Consider the following 21,044-nt stretch of genomic DNA (forward strand, 5'->3'; position numbering starts at 1 on the left):
TCACTCCACGAACTTACAATTTTTGACCTACCTTTTCTTTCAATCTCTTTATACTTTCACTTAAGAAGCCCACAAATGCCTACGATGTACAAAATCAAAACAAAATAATAATGACATCATTTGCTACTTGACTGACAAATCAGTGCTGAAAAAAAATCAAGGAATTCCTTTTAAATTCCTCAAAAATTGAGAACAATTCAGTGTTTACAAAACGTTGTTTGTTCTTCCAATTTCTTCATACTTCCACTTCAGAAGCCAACAAACGTCTACGACGTACAGAATCAAGACAACTGACGTCACTAGCAACTTGACTGACAAATTAGTGCTGACAAAATCAAGGGATTCCTCTTAGAATTCATCAGAAACTGAGATTAGTTCCAATATACAACTAATGCTGTATGAAAGTTGGTTGCTGTTTTTTTCTGTGATTACATTGGGCATGCTATTGCTTACCTTGTCTTCTTGAAAAAATAACACATTAGAACTACCCGAGTTTAATTTTCACTTCTGCCAAGGAAGGAGGTTATGTTTTCACCGGTGTTTGCTTGTTTATTTGTCTGTGTGCAAAATAACTCAAAAAGTCGTGAACGGATTTGGATGAAACTTACAGGAATAGTTAAAAATGACACACACAAGAAACAGATGGTGAAATTTTGGTAGTGAGCCCGGAATTTTTGTGGATTTCATGAAGGAGTTTTGATATCTTGGCAGGTAGGGTAAATGAACTTGGGAGTTCAAGCTTCACATTTTTGAGGTTTGCATACGTGCACTAAAGCGTGTGCCCTGCTCGGGCCAGGCATCCGTGGTGCTGGAAGCTGATGACGCACCAAAAGGCTTCGACTCATATTGGGAGATAGGGCGATTTTCAGCTTGCATACGAAAGAGTGGATATCACTGATCTCATTTGGAGAACAAGACCAGTGGTGGAAATTGGTTGCTTGGCAGAGGTCTGCGCTCTGAGAGTGTCTCTCTAGTTTTACCAAAATTTAAGCTGTTTGTACAAAAGTAAAAATAGCATTATATCATACCTGCTCTGTGAAAAAGGAATACATATCTTTCGCATATGATATCAAAAACCTACTGAAGCCTACACTAGGCCTTTAAAGTTATGATAGCATGACTTATATGTAATATATATATATATATATATATTTATATATATGATATACCAAAAGGCTTCTTATCATATTGGGAACAAGGTGATTTTCAGCATGCATTTGAATGAGTGGATATCACTGATCTCATTTGGAGAATGGGCAACCAAATTCAGACAGCATCGGGCTGCCACTGCGAGGACATGCCCAACGACTCCTCCACTTGCCGAAGCTCTGCCAGACACTCCTCGCGCCTTGCGCGGATCGTCACCAGGACGCCTTCCCGCTCACGTATGTACGCCCGGAGTCCAGTCTGCCACGGATCGCAGGAGAAAAGATGAAGGTTTGAAATTCACAGATGATTTTTTGATAAGAGAGGGAAGGACAAAGAGAGTTTGAGAGAGAAAGGGAGGGAAAAAGTAAGAAAGGTATTGTGAGGAGGGAGAGGAATAAAAGCAGTAGAAGAAGAGATAGAGGAGAGAGACAGATAGAGAAAGATGGAGAGAAAATGTGAGAGAGACCTTAGGAAAGAGGGTGCAAAAGAGGAGAAGAATGAAAGAAATAAAGAAGGAGAGATATAGAGGGGGACAGAGTGTGAGAAACAGACACAAACATAAGGCACAGAGACAAGTGAGGGAGAAGAAGAAAGAATAAAAGTTGTAAACATGACATATCTACATGTACATACAGCATGCATTGAGATGGATCATAACTGAACACCTTCAAAATATGTATCCATAAAGCCTTCAAAACAACAATAGCGAAGCATAAAACACCACACTTCCAGTGAATAAACATTTTCATGAATGACTTTAACAAAAAAGTGTGTATGTTCACAGAGCTTCAATAACAGAGGTCCAATCTTCTTTTGTGTGTGTGTGTGTGTGTGTGTGTGTGTGTGTGTGTGTGTGTTGTCTGCAGAGGTGATATCATTATAGAGAAACGTTTCTTGGAGGAAAGTCATGTGTCACGTGACTTAATACGGAGCGGTCATTTGTCGGTAACGTGTTCGGTAACTGTTTACAATGCACAAAATTAGTATCTCTCTTGAAGTACAAGTGAAGTCTTGGTGTATACATACCAAAGTGAGTTTTCCTCCCAGAAAACTATACAAAAGTACTACTGTATGGTTGACTATGCAGTGGCACAAACCCATTATTGCCTTTTAGAATTTTGGTGGATTAGTAACCACGTGAAAAAAACAGGAAAAACATAAATGACAGTATTTACTCTTAACCCGTTGAGGACGGTTTGATTTTGCTACAGCACACATTTCCCATAGACACTTGCCTGAGTATACTCGGGACTCGTCCTCAATGGGTTAAAAGCCACCAGGCAAATTTAATTTGAACAAAACATGTCACATAATGGGCTTTTGATTTTGTTTTTAAAAGAACATTTTTGTTGTTATTGAAGATCAGTGACATAGCATTAATATTTCAGCAAACTTGTGACAAGTCTTCCCTGATGTCATCTCAACGACAATTTTTTGATGAAAGGAAATGTGGATGTATAAATTTCTCTTCACTAGAAATGACCAAAGATATCTTGAGAGCAGTGAAACAGCAGGCATAGACCATTACACCTTAAAAATATTGAAAACACGTTTTGATAAACACACATAATCAAATTCAAGCGCATACGGCAAATATTGTGGCATTCCTAGGGAAACCCTACAGTACAGTGTATGTGTTGTTATCAAAAGTTTGAAATCATTGCCCAGTATTTCTCATTTCCCTTGCACATGAAATGTATGTAATTACATACATAGTTCTGCAAATTAAACTATGTTTTCTTCATAACTCTGAGCAAAATACATCAGGGACAAGCTATTCTTACACATTCCCTAATGATGCTAACTTCATAGCTCTTAGAATCTACGGATGCACAGTGGAAAACTGGATAAGTGAGCTACAGATATACTCAAGCATGGCATTTTCTAACAGGTTTTGTGGGATACTAGTAATATACAAGTCAATGTCAATATACTAGTGTATGTTTAACATGAAATTGCAGTTATGCACATATTTCCAAGTTTCATAATCAACACAGTATGGAAATAGAATGAAATAAGAGTGAAAATACCACTCCCTAAGTGTCTCTGTTTCTTTGAGTTAGCCAGCAAGAAGAGATTTGCATTAGGTTTTTTCTGAAAACACATGAAAATTCTATAAAACAAAATCATGTGCCAGTCATGTCCCAATAATACAGAAAACCAGAATAGTGATGTTTATTGTAATAGTTCAGTTTAACAGCATAATCATCTTTATCATCATAATTATCATCGTCATCACATATATAGTTGTCTCTCTGTACACTCACTTCACAAGCTTCGAAAGTCAAGCTACTGGTACTCACCAGATCAGGTGGTTCTTCAACTTTTGGCTTGGGTCGTCTCAACCTGCAAAAATATAATATACAGTATATCTACATATCAACATGTGTGAATGTTTGTATGTGTGAATGTGTGTGTGTGTGTGTGTCTACAATGTATTAATACCACTCTACATTCATTATAAAGCTAACACTTGAAACTTAATGTGCAAATATATTTGCTTCAGGAGGTCATGGGTTCAAGTCCCACACAAGTATGTATGCCCATGATATTTTAATCATGGTTACCACTCAAACACTTGAATAATCAGTATTTTGTTTGTTTGTTTTTTACATAGATGTAAGGCAATTTGCCAACTAGTTGCAATGAAAAGAACTCCACGCAAGAATTACTTATTCAAGAATAAATGCACAGCACCCACTGGTATAAGGGATTAGACTCATCACTGGATATCAGGCTGAAGCAGTAGCTAAGTAATCTTGTGTGGAAAGGAAGCCTGTCTAGCATTCGTGAGGTCGTGGGTTCAAGTCACATTTGGGTGACTGTATACCCATGATTCTTCTTTTCTTTTTTTATCATGTGCTACTACTCAAACACTGAATAGTAAATGTTTATCTACGTTGACGTAGGGCAACATGCCAAACAGTTGCAATATAAGTGAGTCATTATCGAACAAGCTGTCAAACTTACAGCTGGCACTTGATGATCGTTTCTGAGGTGGCTTGCTTCAGCAGGTTGATTTCATGCTGGTACTGGACCACAATGTTGGCGCTCCCTTCCCGTCCAACACCTGCAAACGCAAAGCAATGCGCTGAAAGGGTTACACAGAAGGCCCGCACTCAAAGTGCTCACCCACATCATGCTCAAGATGACTGTAATACTAACAACTAGAATAAAATCATAAGAATAGACTGTCAAAAGTCTCAGTAATTTGAAGAAAAATGTATAAAACCAGAAATACATGGAATTTTACAGTGCCACATGTTTTCATAGCTGGTGCATAACATGTATTGGTTACACAAATGCAGAAATATGAAGAGGCAATGCTCCCCCATCAAAAAAAAATATTGCTGTTTCGAGTTATATTCTCAACCAATATTTGCAAAATTGAACCACTCATAAAGAAAATGCCTCCTATAACACAAATGCACTGTATATGGTGTCCAAGGAGGGAAATCACTTGCTTTTCTCTCAAAAAGTGATACTACTTTCTCATTCTTTCACGGTGGATGTCCATCGCATATTCAATCACTCACAGAGCTGTTGTACAGGTCCCAATATGCTATTATAAAAATGTATAATAATAATATCAACGGCTATGTATACCGGGCTGTATCCACAGTAGTGCTCATACAAAGTGCTTAGAAATGAAAATGGAAACTGATAGAAACATGGAACAAAGAACAACAAACAAACAAAACAAAATGAAATAAACTACTTTGTATGCAAATTTAATAAAGAGATGTGATTTCAGTTTCATTTTAAAGTATATAATATTGTGAGTTTCCCAAGTATCTAATGGCAATTTATTCCAATTAAAGTACCATGAATAATGTCTTGGGACATTAATGTCGCAACTACAAGCCCACTCACCATAAAAGTTACATTGCTAGGTTACTACATGACTTGACTAATGTCAAATGAGGTCCACAACTTATTCTTACAGATTTCGCACACACACACACACACACACACACACACGCACACACACAAAAGAAATTTAGTGTGAGGTGCAGACATCATCACTTCTTGCATCCTGCAAATACACTCTTTACTACAGTCATTTTATCATGAAAACATGTGAAACGTTTGAATTCCACAGCTTTCTGATTAAAGGTCCAATTCTGATAAAAAGGAAACTTCTTGAAGGTTTTGTGTGATGCATGGGCACATGTAAAGATTTCACTGATTTCATATCATTATCAGCATTAGCAGTGTTGTTGTTTGTATCACCTTTTCTAACAACTATCCCCTCATATTTACTATCACTGCTAAGACCAGGTTTCACTCACATGTTTCATTTTATTCATGCTAATAAATCTGTTACTTCAAAGGGTATTTGGAATTTGACTTTGTCTCCACATGGTAATACACTCAGCGAAAAAAGAAAGTAAACACTTTTTCAAGTTCATCTTTCTCATAGATTATTCAGATAATATTAATGTTTTATATACCATGTTAAAGGTAATCTAATTGGCTATCAACCTAGTAGGTCAATAAAAATGGAAACTTTACCCATGAGTGAGCACATTTGTTTTTCTCTTCCCAAAAGTAACTAGAAATGTCGCTATGGCGACTGGTATGCCTTGGCCATAATGCATGATTCTCCTAATAGGTCTGTAGTACATGTGGACAATGTGTGATTATATTTTCACAAAATTGGCAAAATATTAAAATGATATATTTGTCACAAATGTGTTGAATGTTCACCTTCCTTGCCCTAGGTTTAATTGGATGAATGGGAAAGCATGTATTTGGGGATTTTAGGACTTTTGCTTGACTTCTGACCCTTTCATAAGTTTATGCATTGAGTAATTTCCAAGGTAAGGAGAAAAAGTACAATTTCTGTATTGAATAGTAAATTGCCACCAGTTTCATCTGGCCTTTGACCCTTGACCTTTGACCCTAAAATTCATAAGAGACCTTTGACTCCTGACCTTTGACCCCATGACCCTAAAATTCCCTAGATAATCACTGCCAGTCAGTACACTGTACATGCATCATATATACTATGTTTCATGAAGATACCTTGAACCATTTCCAAGATATGGAGAAAAAAGTAAAATTCTAACATTTTTACTTGACCTTTTGACCTTTGACCTCATGACCCCAAACTTTCACCAGATAATCTTAATTGGGTAATACATGTATACACTAAGTTTCAAGAAAGTATCTTCAGGCATTGCATAGATATGGGGGAAATAGTGAAATTTTGAGCATTTGACCTTGACCTTTTGACCTTTAACCTTGAGCATGTACACCCAAAAGTTGATAGGCACAACTTTACTCCCTAATGCACATACATGCCAAGTTCCATTAGGATACCTCAAAAGGTTTTTTAGTTATGCGGTCCACAAAATTCATTACGGACGGACGGATGGACGGATGGAAGGACGGACAACCCGAAAACATAATGCCTCCAGCACCACTACATGGCGAAGGCATAAAAATTGCAAAAATGGACAAGTTGTTATTCATGCATATGTACTCTTTCATATGACAATGAGAACAAAAGACAAATTCAACACATTAAGAAATGCAAATCAATTTGCAAAAATCAACCTTTGATCTCTATGTCTCTGTAACCCTAAAATAATGATAATAATAATAATAATAGAGAAAAATGAAGAATCTTTTGTCAAATCCATATTCAAAAGACAGAAGAGAAGAAGCAATGGTAACAAAGATGGTAGACATTTGAAATGTTATTCCAAATCAAGAAAAGTTGAAATAATATTTGGTTCTTGCATTTGTCTCAGGAATTCTTAAATTACTTAATTAAAGAATAAAATAAAGAAATTCTGTCCATTTCATCACCTTTGTGCCTTACTCCCTATGTCATTTAAAGATTGAATTGACAGGAAATTCTTATGTTCCCCTTCAGTTTCCCCACTATGTTGTTATTTGAGAATATAACGAGAAACAAGAGAATGAAAACTTATTTCTGCTATTTCATTCATGTGTCTCATTGTGTTAAATTGGTATTCTGTTACCATTGCTTTGTTGAAGGGCATTTCCAAATTAATGTCAGTATGTCAATTTCTGCAATTTTTACTCTTGAGCCTTGGAGGACCAAAACGGATGTGTTCACTCATGCGTAAAATTTCCCTTTGTACAAACCTATCAGGTTGATAGCCAATCGAATAACCTTTTGGTATATGACAAAATGATTTTTATCAAAATCTTCTATGAAAAATATGAACTGGAAAAAGTGTTTACTTTCTCTTTTTTTGCTGAGTGTATGTGTTTAACTTTACAAAGAGTATCACAATTAATCCAAGCCTTTGGCTTTCCTTGTGATTTCCCAAACACATACCACACTGTAACATGTTTTTCTGGTTATCACTGAAGGAGACTGAGTTAGAAAAAAAAAATTAACATCTTTGGGAACACCTAGAAAAAACAAGGAGCTTCAAAGCTCCTTGAAAAAAACAAAGCACTTCTCATTGGAGTAGAGAAACCATGTGTTAAAGGACAAAGTACTCAAGTGGGTCAATTAGAAACCATACAAATCTTCCTGATGCCCTCCACAACCCAACTCTTTTAAAAAACGGCAATACTTGACCTAGTTCATTTTCTTACATAAAAACTTGCATCTCCTTTCCCTCTTTCATTCTCCATGGTTAAAGCCGTACATCATGTGTTAGACACACAATACACACACACACACATGCATACATATGATGCACACACACACACACACACACACACAAACACCACATGAAAAAACAACAACGAAAAGATGATATGTGAATAAAAGAAAGAAAGAAGAAAATCATAGTTCACAGTGAAGACATTGAACTGATAAGCACAAACAATGTCACGGTACTGCTCACATTGTCCAAATTCCCTGGCACAGAAAGGTACTGTTTACCATTGGGAGCATTGATTTTTTTAAAAACGTCTGAGGTGTCACATTTGATGCATATGTGTAGGTCAGTTGTATCACAAAACATCCTACCATATAAAAATTTTGCAATAAAGTCTAAAATATATGGAGATATCACTGTTTTTCTCAATAAACCATAACTGCAGATGGTGTAGTCTACAAACTTCTTTATCATAACTAGTGTTCACATTTTGTATATAACAATTCTGAACAATGATTATACTGACTCAAATTTTTACATTAGCTGTTTTTATACAACACCTATTTAGAATGTAGCTATCCGATTGGTCGATTGCCGATTGCCGATTGCCGTGACATTTAGTGAAAAGTTCCATCGCACGCTCTGGCTGTCAGCTGTGCAATTTTGTTTGAGCAAAAATGAATAGGGCATGGCTGACGTCACCCATTTGCATGGACTCCCATGTTAAACTGAAGATTGACTTGAAGTTTTTGTTCCATCACACGGCTCTGATGTCACAAAAAAACAAACATTTGCCGTGCGCATGCAACAATTACAAGCGCGCTTACAAGCGCGTACTTTTGTCTTTCATTTTTGTACAACTTCGTTTCGTGTACATACGTACACAGTGATTCATCAGAGCGCTTCTATCTTTCACCTCGTGCGAAATCTTGTACCATCCAACTCGTGACCATTCACTATTTGTATACTACCCCTAAATCACATTTTAGAACTCTTTTGAAGCACTAAAACTGGGTGTATGTTTCATCTGCAAATGGTAGATAATGCCTCTAACATAAATTCCTACCTGTCAGCAGCATTTCAAGGTCTGCTAATTCCTGTTCAATTGTCTGGATCGTCCGGTTCTTGCTGTATTTGCTGTGAGAGTGTGATGTTCAAAGGGGGAATAAAAAATAAAAGTCAATTAAGGAACATATCGCATGGACGGAAATATATAATGTATGCCATCAAGGAAAGAATAAAATTTTTATTGAATGGCCACTCATCAATGCTGTGACTGAATGCTGACCAAAATGAAAGTCACAGAAGATACTGACATAATCTAATGATACCTTAGTCCACAAAAAAAAAATCATATTTTTGACCATTTGCTCCTGTGCAGACTCCAACCCAAAGCTTCTCTTAAACTGGAAATTCTCTCGCTTGGACCCCCCCCCCCCCAGCAAACTGGAGACTCTGATTGCTTGAACATGCATACAGATTATTGTGTGCACGTAGCGCAAATCATGAGTGCAAAGTGTAACATCCCTTGGGGGGAGTCCATAGCCCGTCTAAGGGCCCTGGGGCTCGAACACCACAAAGGATTTTTGATGGTTTCTGTTGGAGTTTGATGGACCTACTGCAATCTGTGGATATTCTGATGGTCCAATAGACATCGTAAGAAACAATTCCATTAAGACCTATTGGACCAAGAGGAACCAACAGAACGAATAGAAATCAACAGGATCAACAGAAACCATTAGAACAGACTCCATCAAAATCTACTGGACCAACAGCAACCAACCGGCCCAACAGGATCCATTAGAACAGACCCTATCAAAATCTATTGGACCAACAACAACCAACCGGCCCAACAGGATCCATTAGAACAGACCCTATCAAAATCTATTGGTCCAACAGCAACCAAATGGCCCAACAGAACTCACTAGAACAGGCTCCATCAAAATCTATTGGACCAAAAGCAACCAACCATTGGACCATTAGAAACCAACAGGACTAACACATAACATTTGAATGTAAATTCCATCAAAACCCACTGGGCCATAAGAAATCAACATAGGCAACACAGACACCCTGTCAAAAAATCAGGGGGACTGAAGGGTTAAGCGGATTGAGTTCTGGCCAGGCTCCTGCAAAGTCTTTCCTTGGTCTTGCTTCGCCCACTCTTTGCTCAAGGGCATAGTGAAAGTGTCTTGTTTTGACAGGAAGAAGCCATGATTGGAATCCCGAGAGCTGGTATTAATCCATAATAATATTGCCCTGACCTAGTTCGCAGCATGCCATGTAAGTAAGGCATCGTGGGAGATACCGACACATCCAGATGCTTTAGTCCACAAAACTCATATTCAACTTCAACTAAAAGCATCTATTAAACTGGAGATTTTCTCGCTTGGACCCCCCAGCAAACTGGAGACTCTGATTGCTTGAACATGCATACAGACTAATGTGTGCACGTAGTGAAAATAATGAGTGCAAAGTGCAACATCCCTGGGGGGAGTCCAGGGCCCATTGAAGGGTCCTGGGGTTCTAAAACATCAGGGATTTTTGACGGTTTCTGTTGGAGTTTGATGGACCTACTGCAATCTGTGGACATACTGATGGTCCAATACGCATCATAAGAAACAATTCCATTAAGACCTATTGGACCAAGACCTATTGGACCAAGAGGAACCAACAGGACGAATAGAAATCAACAGGATCAACAGAAACCATTAGAACAGACTCCATCAAAATCTATTGGACCAACAACAACCAACCGGCCCAACAGGATCCATTAGAACAGACCCTATCAAAATCTATTGGTCCAACAGCAACCAACCAGCCCAGCAGAACCCACTTGAACAGACTCTATCAAAATCTATTGGGCCAACAGCAACCAAATGGCCCAACAGGATCCATTAGAACAGACTCTATCAAAATGTATTGGTCCAACAGCAACCGACCGGCCCAACAGGATCCATTAGAACAGACCCTATCAAAATCTATTGGTCCAACAGCAACCAACCAGCCCAACAGAACCCACTAGAACAGACTCGATCAAAATCTATTGGACCAATAGCAACCAAATGGCCCAACAGGATCCATTAGAACAGACTCTATCAAAATCTATTGGACAAATAGCAACCAACCGGCCCAACAGGATCCATTAGAACAGACTCTATCAAAATCTATTTGTCCAACAGCAACCAACCGGCCCAACAGGATTCATTAGAACAGACCCTATCAAAATCTATTGGTCCAACAGCAACCAACCAGCCCAACAGAACCCACTAGAACAGACTCGATCAAAATCTATTGGACCAACAGCAACCAAATGGTCCAACAGGATCCATTAGAACAGACTCTATCAAAATCTATTGGTCCAACAGCAACCAACCGGCCCAACAGGATCCATTAGAACAGACCCTATCAAAATCTATTGGTCCAACAGCAACCAACCAGCCCAACAGAACCCACTAGAACAGACTCTATCAAAATCTATTGGACCAACAGCAACCAAATGGCCCAACAGGATCCATTAGAACAGACTCGATCAAAATCTATTGGACCAACAGCAACCAAATGGTCCAACAGGATCCATTAGAACAGACTCTATCAAAATCTATTGGTCCAACAGCAACCAACCGGCCCAACAGGATCCATTAGAACAGACCCTATCAAAATCTATTGGTCCAACAGCAACCAACCAGCCCAACAGAACCCACTAGAACAGACTCTATCAAAATCTATTGGACCAACAGCAACCAAATGGCCCAACAGGATCCATTAGAACAGACTCCATCAAAATCTATTGGTCCAACAGCAACAAACCGGCCCAACAGGATCCATTAGAACAGACTCTATCAAAATCTATTGGTCCAACAGCAACCAAATGGCCCAACAGAACCCATCAAAACCCACTGGGCCATAAGAAATCAATATAGGAAACACAGACACCCTGTCAAAAAATCAGGGGGACTGAAGGGTTAAGCGGATTGAATTCTGGCCAGGCTCCTGCAAAGTCTTTCCTTGGTCTTGCTTCCTCCACTCTTTGCTCAAGGACATAGTGAAAGTGTATTCTTTTGACAGGAAGAAACCATGACACAAATCTCAAGAGCTGGCATTCATCCATAATATTACCCTGACCTAGTTCTCTGCATGCCATGTTTGTAAGGCATCATGGGAGGAGTTGACCAAACAGAATAATCACTACATGAAGGGGGGAAAATAGTAACCCAATTGAACAGTGCCCTTCAAATATCACAATCCTTGATTAATGTCATTCATTTGAAGATAAAGATAGGGTTTCTTGTCATGCAAAGCATCTTGACTCCAACTCAGAGCAAATATGAAGAGGAATTCATATGACTGTTAAGTATGGCTGCGGCCAACTCTAACGCAATTCACCCAGCTCTAACTGTCTCCATAGATCTGATATACAAATCCTCACGAGGAACCAAAAATAAAGATGAAAAAAAAAGAAGATCAGTCTACAAAACCCTTGGGAATTGGGACATTCAGTGTGCCCAAGTCCAAAGTTTTAAGACTTTCCCTGCATACGCACCCACTGTTCGTATCTGTGTTAAAACTACTCTATGTATAAGCATTGTGCCACTTAACATGTAAATTGTCACTGCTCCCTACTGGGGAAAGGGGACACCCCTTTTCCATACCACCCCCAAGCTCCCACCTCTCCCCCCACCCCTTTGCCAGTTGCTTTGCTCCTTCACAGTGTCTCACTCAAAACTCTCACTCAAGGTTGGCTGCCCTGAAAGACCATAACTGCTGATCCATGTGGGGTTTTTTTTTAACCCGTTGAGGACGGACTGATTTTGCTTCAACACACACTTCCCGTAGACACTTGCCCGAGTATATTCGGGACTCGTCCTCAACGGGTTAACAATCATGTCAGAAAAAGGAACCAGTGGAAATCAAACCTGTTATCAACCTCTTTCCGGGCAGTGACACTTCTACCAGAGTATCCCTGGTTGCCGGCAGTGACACTGCAAGCAAAGGCCACCAATGCAGGCACTCTTGTCTACATTTTGGGAACCTTGTGTACCAGTTTCTACAAAGGAATAGGTTCATGGAAGAATTGTGATTGAGATGACATCATTGCCTCACCCATGTAAAATTTGTGATTACACAAAAAAAAAACTTTTCCCCCCAAATCCCCCCCCCAAAAAAAAATCTTGAAATTTCCATAACTTCCTTATTCTCAGTCCCATAATTACGATCTAAAATACCTCTACCATTCAGTTTGCTGACTCTTTGACTCTTTTTCTTTTATTACAATCAACATGAATGAACATGCAGTGACTATTGCCTTGACCACACCTTGACCATAAGATCATACCTCTGGTCATGGAGCAGCTGTCCGTCCAGGGAGTAGATCCGCCCCCGTCTTCCTGTCCCCGGCCGACTCTTGGGGCGGACGGCTGAGTCTCCCTTCATGTGGGCAGGGAGGTTCTTTTCCTGCAACATGATGGGGATGACGATGATAACATTACAGAATTATAGTCCCACTACATACCAATACAACGTGTACCACCACAACCACTACCACCATTACTTCTATACTACCACAACTATTATCAATGTTAGCAGTAGTGAAAATAGTAGGATAAAAATAATGGTAATACTTGCAGCAGCATTCTGATTATTAACAATGACTCAAATGGAAAGAAGAAACAGAGATTAAATGCTGGGAGTTGATGTTGTAATTGTTACACTATATTAAGATAGAAAACTTTTGTGTAGCTCTCTGTACTCAATCAAAGGTACTGAAACTTCACTGATGTATACTTCTACTGCTTGTGCATTCACTGAATCCCCATATATATTTCACTTGTATAAATTTCCCTTTATTATTCCAGACTGAGAAGAATATCTTGTGAAGAGAATATGATTCATACTATAAGAGTGTTCTCACTCACAGGCTCAGTAAACTTACCACATTATAGTGAAACAGTTTTCTTGGGTCCTGACAAAAGGAAAGCAAAACAAAATTTCAAGATATAATTCAATGTAAATTTCTGCTCAAATCTTTGCACAAAAGTGAATATTTTGGCTCAGGGCACTAGGAACAATATTGTCAATATTAGCTCTGCCAAGGAGGTTATGTTTTTGCTGACATTTCTGTGTTTTGTTTTATTGACTGTTTGTCTGTCTGTTTGCAAAATAACTCAAAAGGTTTTGAATAGATTTGGATGAAATTTACAGGAAAAGTTAATAATGACACAAAGAACAGATGATGAAATTTTGGTAGTGATACCAACAAGAATCAAGAATACTTTAAAAAATGAGTGCATTTTCTTAAAGATTTTATGGCCAACAAATGAGGAGTTCAAGCTGTGCATATATTTTTACTTTGAGGTGTGCATATGCCCACTGAGCGCGCCCTCAGACACAGCAAGACTCTGATAATATATATGTATATGACAATATATAAATATAAATATAAATAAATAAATAAATAGAAAAAAAAATAAAAAGATATATATATACATACATATATATATATACTATATATATATATATATATATACAAGATGAGGTGGGTCTCTGAACCGTTTATCTTCGTGATAGTAAATCGGAGCATGACGTTGGCAATGTACATGTAAGTCCATTGAAAAGCTATCAGGGATTCATATTTGTCATGTCTTTTAACACTGATTTCATCCTTTCATCTTTGGCTCTTCGTGGAGGGAACCAGTCCATGGATGCGTCGTTGCTACGCCAAACGCGCACATAGACACTGCGCGGTCACCATGCACTGTGGCATGGCAGCAACTACTAGTCTAGACGCATTCCATCACAAGCAGGTTAGTTTTGAAATCCGTCTGACCAGGAGCAGACGTATACCCTTGTGTGTATGTTCTGCTTCAGAAACGGATTTTTAATCTAACATCACATCGCATCCTGGTCGCTGATGAAGAATGCGATGACTAACCTGTTTGGTGTCTTGTTTCTAAAACATGCGCTTAATTTCCTCGCCAGGATAAAGCGTTTTAGTGCCATTTTAGGTTTTAATCTCATATTTATATATACTATAAATATATATATATATATATACATATATATATATATATATATATATATATATATATATATATATATATATATATATATATATATATATATATACATACATATATATATTATATATATATATATATATATATATATATATATATATATATATACTATATATATATTATATATAATTCTCTGTTACAGGGGAAAATTGGGCTGTATTTTCAGCATACATGTATAATGGGAGGAAATGAGTTGCTTGGCAGAGGTCTGCACTCTCAAAGTGCTTTTCTAGTTTTCTATAAGATTTTTACAAGCAAAGACATTCCCACTTCTTGACAACTGAAAATACTAGCATTGTATACTACTTTCCAAGTTCTCACATCACACATCAGAGTCTTTCATTGTACTTTCACTGTTATTCCCTTTTCATATGTTGGACATATATGATTATCATAGCTGGCAAAGATCTGGATACTTGAAAAAGGTACCATCCCATCTCAACATGAAAAGTCTGCAAAGGAAAAATGCCACAATCAGACCTGGCGATACGGTGCAATTAACTCACTGATAAGAGGCCAGAGCTTTTAAATTCGTAACGGTCATCGAGCACTGTGCGGAGGGAAGGACAAAAAAAATCTTCAAAGTTCACCTCCTCGTATCTCCCTTATTTTATCACCAAATCCCTTGAAACTTCACACATATGGATATATCATCCTTCATATGATTTTTGGGGCGAAAGTGCTGATGTATCTTTTGAGATACGTGTGTTTTTCTGTTTGAGTCGACCGTGGGAAAGGCTTACGATTTTTTCTGGACATAAGTCTGCGCCTGCATGAATATGCATTGATTAACATATTGCTAGTCTGTATACACCAGACTCACTACCTGCGAAGTTTCGTGTTGAAGCAATTAGTAGTAAGGTGAAAAAAAAGAGCAAACAGACAACCAAATTTAAGAGAAAATACTGGACATGCACAACTAGATCATCCTCCTGCGCATGCCTTCTCTACTGGTCAGTGCACGCTTAGCCAATCAGCGGTGTCAGGTTCGGTGCAATGCGACAGGTTCCGGTTTTTCAGTCCACAGAGTGGTGAGCGGGCAAGAGCTTTTTTTTCAGACTTTTTTTTCTGACAAACTGTTGTGAGCTACCAAAATCTAGCTTGCATCTGATTGGCTGAGATCAAATTTGTGGACAAAATGCTTCATGAAATGCCCCCAGGTCTGGGACAGTTGCATACATGGTACAGTATTCAATTGAACACTGACAGAGTTGTGATCTAATTTACTGCCCTGTAAATATGTGAAAAGACAAGAGTTTCATGCTAAACGACAAATCTAACGGATATGAAATGATCATTACTGTAAAGCATCTAGAAAGAGTAATATTCTCAAGTGCTGAATTTACACTTTTCTTGCAGAAAACAACTTTGTACTCTGGTATTCATTGGTACATTACCAAGTTTAAGGCAATGGCTGAGCATCATTCATATACTGTATGTTTCACTTGGCATTGGTATAGAATGCAATGCTTTGATAATTAAATATGGTGATAACTTCAAGTGACCACAACTTATCAAATACATTTAGTGTTTGTACAAGATGAAATATCTTTCTTGCACTGTACCATGACTAAGTGATCTGCAGGATTCTTTGTACTGTCATTACACAAATGCATCAAAATATTAATGGCATTGCCTTTAATCTTTTGAAGACCGGTTCCAAGTTCTACACTCGGGCAGATCATGTCAGGGAGAAATGCGTCCTATATGGGTAGAACTGGTTGTCAATGATGATGACCTGTGGTGAATCGACAATGCGTTAACACTTACAAATGGCTTTGGTGCTGGTGGGGCAGGCTTGTGGGGTAGCAGATCATCAGATGCCTGGGGCGGGGGCACAACGGGAAGACACTCAGTCTGGCTCCGCAGAGATGGGAGGAACACCAGACAGCTCTCTGGATCAACCCCAATCCTAGGTTACAGGAACACAGTATACGTTTACAACCATCAACAGGTACTTGTGTGTGTGTGTGTGTGTGTGTGTGTGTGTGTTCATATTAGTTAGATTAACACAGAGCTACCCTAACTTTAAATGGGAGTTCTAGTTTAATAGCCAACTCTGATTATAGTACCCACCAAAGAGTCTGTAACCTGAGTTAGGGATTTGTCTGAACAGAACCCAAAGTTGGATAAAGATAAGTTAGCATGACATTCCGAACTGCAAGAAACCGTTTTTTAGTCGGATGGGTACAAATTGATGGTGAGAGCACCCCCTGCACAGTGTCAAATCTGTAGCAGGCCCATGTGACTGGCTGTCAACAAGTCATGGCTAGCCTTGGCCCATCTGAGCTCCTCATTACTACCGGCATATGAACATCTTCACAAAAAGATTGGTATGCATGAAATTGCAGCCGGGTAATTCCGTGAAGTTGGGGCACAAAGTGTTACATTTTAGCATAACTCAATACTAATTATGCTATACATATATTGTTTATAGGCTTTACATTTGTATTGAGACCATACATTTTCCTGGAAATTTTGTGCCATTCAGACTCAATTTTGATGAAGTTATCTTTAAAAAATGTAACAGTGTCCTGTAGCATTGTGACGTGTCCATGTAGCATCTTAATAGTTAAAATCTGGTCCTAAAAGACAAATTGATGCAATTATCTTGATCAAAATTTGATATAATATGCATAATTACTAGATTAGTCAGATAGCTAAATATCTTAAACTTTCCTTTCCACAGTTTTACTTTTACAAGAAATTTACACAATGTGTCACTATGCTATGCGGTGTCCAACAAATGTAACAAAAAAGGACACAGCGTAGCATCGTGATACATTTTGTAATTTTCTTTTAAAATTAAAACTGTGTACAGGAAATTTGAGATATTTAGCTATCTGACTAATCTAGTAAATATGCATATTGCATCAAATTTTGGTCAAGCTAATTGCCATAATTTGTCTCTTAGGACCAAATTTTAAAATATCACGATGCTACATGGACACGTCCCGATGCTACAGGACACCGTTACATATTGTTTAATAACTTCATCAAAATTGAGTCTGAATGCCACAAAATTTCCAGGAAAATGTGTGGCCTCAATGCAAATGTAAAGCCTACAAACAATAAATGTATTGTAGCATCGTTAATATTGAGTTATGCTGAAATATATTTTTCAAATATCACGATGCAACATGACACTGCCCCAACTTCATGGAATTACCCAGCCATAGCATGGGGTGCACTGAACTTCTCTATTTTATCATTGAGGTAGTTGTTATACCTCTAAGTCCTATCATCAGAGATAATCACTGTGTGAAAGTAACATGTAGTTGGGACTAATCTGCTCATCATTTTTTGAGCATTTCATGATGTATTTTCAAACAGCACAACTACAAATATCGGTAATAGATTTCAGCAATATTTTTGTGGAATTTCACGATCAGCTATCGTCACATTGTGCGCTAGTCAAGAAGAAAAATTAACAAGTTTTTATTAATATTATTTCATGTAACATTTCATGTTACATTGTTTATTCATATAATAAAGAATGTTGAACAACAACTTGTGCAATGTATTGGCATCGACAACACATTTTGTGGTAAATTTCAAGATAACCTGAGTTCAATGAATCAATCCCTCTGGTATATCTACTGTTTGTTTGTTTGTTTTTTCCTAGATCTGCCTAGAGCTGACAACAAAAACTGGAATACACTATCCTTACCAATCAGCTGGGATGCCGGGTGTTAACCATGAAGCCAATGCTGCTATACCTTTGGGGAGGGCAGATTCAGGGGCTGCTTGCCCCCCTCCCTGGTCCTCTTGTAACATTTGGAATGTGTCACTCTCCCCAGTCTTCAGATGATGCTCGTGCTTACCAGACCACGGTCGAGCAGACCGCTGATCTCCGCCGCTGCCCTGACTCTGCCTGGAATGCACCTGTTTAGTCACAGTTGCACGATCTACTTGTGGCTGTGTGTCCTCAAACTCTAAGAATTGTTTCGGCACATGAGTCCTTTTGGGTTTTTCACTACCAGCTACAGCACGTTTATGTCTGCTAGTAGTAGAGTGATGTATCTTCTCTCCTGGCAGCACTGCGGACAGGGGTCGCCTCTCTGCCGCCGCGGGGGTTGCTGATCTACCATCGTGAGATGCTTTGCTCTGCTTCGTCGTGGGAGCCTTGGCGCTAAATGCTCTGCGTCTCACGCTCGGGCTGGCAGAGTGCGCAGTCCGGCTTTTCCCCCTCGCTGGGGGCTGCGGTTCAAATAGGAGTTGTGCTGTTCTGAGTTGGTCGCACCTCGACAGGTGAGGGTGATGTCCGGCGGCTGCCATTCCAGACGGTGGCTTTGTAGACCCTGTAGTGGATAGATCAGGATACAATGGGGCCTATGCAACATGTACATAATAATTGTACACAGGTGAGGAATGAATGACTTAGCACCTCATTCATATTGAATATCAAAGATAGACAAAAACCATTGTGCATGCCAATCTCATAATGATTTGAAAGTGACTGCAATATGAAGTGCAAGAGTGTCATGATTGCAATGGTTGCTCACCCCAAGGAAGGGTTAATTAAGGGGATGATCTTGCAAAGCTTTTCTTCTTCTTCTTCCAGTCTGGTACAGTCCGCCTCTGGCGTATTATCGTACCTTGTGCTTGTCAAGTGCTGGGTGTACAGTGTGCAGGTAAAAATCCTCTACAAAAATTTCTATGTGCAGCTAAAAAACAAGATGAGAGCTCATCGGAGCTTTACAAGTTGCACCTCCTTCTTGAAGCTCTCCAAGGAGGTGCAGCTAATGGTGGAAGGTGGTAGGGAATTCCACAGACGAATAGCATCTGGACCGGATAGAACGTGGACTGAAACAAGTGAGTTCTGGCAAATGGAACTTGGAGCTTATATGGGTTTCCACGTGTTGACGGTCCTGCAACTGGTATGAAGTAGGTGACTGGAAGATCTACCAGACCATTAAGAATGCTATACATCATGTAGACTCTTTGCTGTGCTCTCATGATCAGGCAGCTTCATCAGGACATTTACCTGCTAATCTTGTCAGCTTACATTCTAATTAGTGTTATGGTAAGAAGATTTAACTTTGTAAGTTAAGATTTTGATTTGATTTAATTTGATTTAATCTTATCGACCCTTTCGGATAAGGACTAGCCAAGCGAGTATCAGTAGGTCCTTACGTCCACATTCCTTAGATCTAGTTAAAAATCGAAATAACACGCACCTTAAAAATCAAAATAACAACAACTACATCCTATAATAGTCAAAAGAAATAAAAATATGATAATGTACACATAAACACAACATAAATTTTAGTTCTAACGTTAAACTTACTTCTATTCTAATTCGTTTGACATTGGTCGTTAGACTGAATGAATGCGATGTGGTCACACTATCAGTGTATCATTACCAAATAGGCGAGTAATCTTGGGGTGAATCATATGTAGGGACCTAGATCTAAATCATCTAACGTTAGGCCTACGGGTGAAATCCCCGCCACTACTACGTTTAGTCATTTATAGCCTCAGGCTCATGCATACACATAGGGTTCGAATAGTGATAGTACTAACGTGGTATTAAATATGTGGGGCTGGTCTAGGTATCATCAGATCAACTAGCATCAGTTCACGAGGCAAGCGGACGTACGTTCGCAATATTTCTGATTATGGCATGACATGAAAAATATTTCTAATACATGAAGAGGTTATCACTGCAAAGGAAAACGTACGTTGCGATCGGCTGCTATCCTGAATACTGTTTGATCTCGATGTCTCCGCCGCCGGAGCATCGGTCGTTGCTGAGGACGCTGTCTCCATAGTGCATTATACTATGCATGCTAGTATATATGCGGTCAATGTGTGTGGTTGTATGCCAGCAGCGTGAAAGTGTGTGCTACTAGTACTAGTATATGTAGAAGTAGAGGCGTAGATGGAGGCGGCCCAAAATTATGCTACATCGTATCAAACAACAAGGAAGAAGGGGGGGGGGGGGGGGGGGGGGGGGGTAATAATAAGAGAGAGAAAAAAAATAAAAGGGGAAAAAAGTAGCTCTTCAAAACCAATTCTTTTGCCAAATCAGCTGAGGAGCAAAAGAAAAACAAATTCTATGGCACACTTTTTGCTGCTCAATTTTTCTAGTTCTTTCCGAAAATTGGCTGGCAAGAAAAACAACAACAACAACAACAAAAACAAAAAGAACAGAAACAAAAACAAAAAGTAAAAATAAAAACAAAAACAAAAACAAAAACAAAAACAGGATTCACATTTCTCGCCA

General features: G+C 38.8%; 1 protein-coding gene across 1 annotated transcript; it reads right to left on the reverse strand.

The window, feature by feature from the left end:
- Positions 1–1,266: 1,266 nt before the first annotated feature.
- On the reverse strand, positions 1,267–20,587 carry LOC139727162 (uncharacterized). Its single transcript, XM_071638138.1, has 9 exons — positions 20,500–20,587; positions 18,486–19,116; positions 16,586–16,727; positions 13,672–13,701; positions 13,075–13,193; positions 8,806–8,876; positions 4,120–4,219; positions 3,453–3,495; positions 1,267–1,407 (listed from the first exon to the last, which is right to left on the reverse strand). Exons 1-9 carry the CDS (start codon positions 20,585–20,587, stop codon positions 1,267–1,269), a joined length of 1,365 nt encoding a protein of 454 aa, XP_071494239.1.
- Positions 20,588–21,044: the final 457 nt, after the last annotated feature.

This window comes from Diadema antillarum, unplaced genomic scaffold (assembly GCF_040938485.1).
Source record: "Diadema antillarum isolate AM-2024a unplaced genomic scaffold, OU_Dant_1.0 seq00000121_RagTag, whole genome shotgun sequence".
Classification (NCBI taxonomy): Eukaryota; Metazoa; Echinodermata; class Echinoidea; order Diadematoida; family Diadematidae; genus Diadema; species Diadema antillarum.

Excerpts from the sequence above, each read along its gene's own strand:
- LOC139727162 (XM_071638138.1), bottom strand. The coding sequence starts at position 20,587 with ATGGAGACAGCGTCCTCAGCAACGACCGATGCTCCGGCGGCGGAGACA. Across the intron at positions 13,702-16,585 it reads CACCAGCACCAAAGCCATTT|GACCCAAGAAAACTGTTTCA; the intron begins GTAAGTGTTAAC and ends TCCTTTTGTCAG. Across the intron at positions 1,408-3,452 it reads TTGAAGAACCACCTGATCTG|ACTGGACTCCGGGCGTACAT; the intron begins GTGAGTACCAGT and ends GATCCGTGGCAG.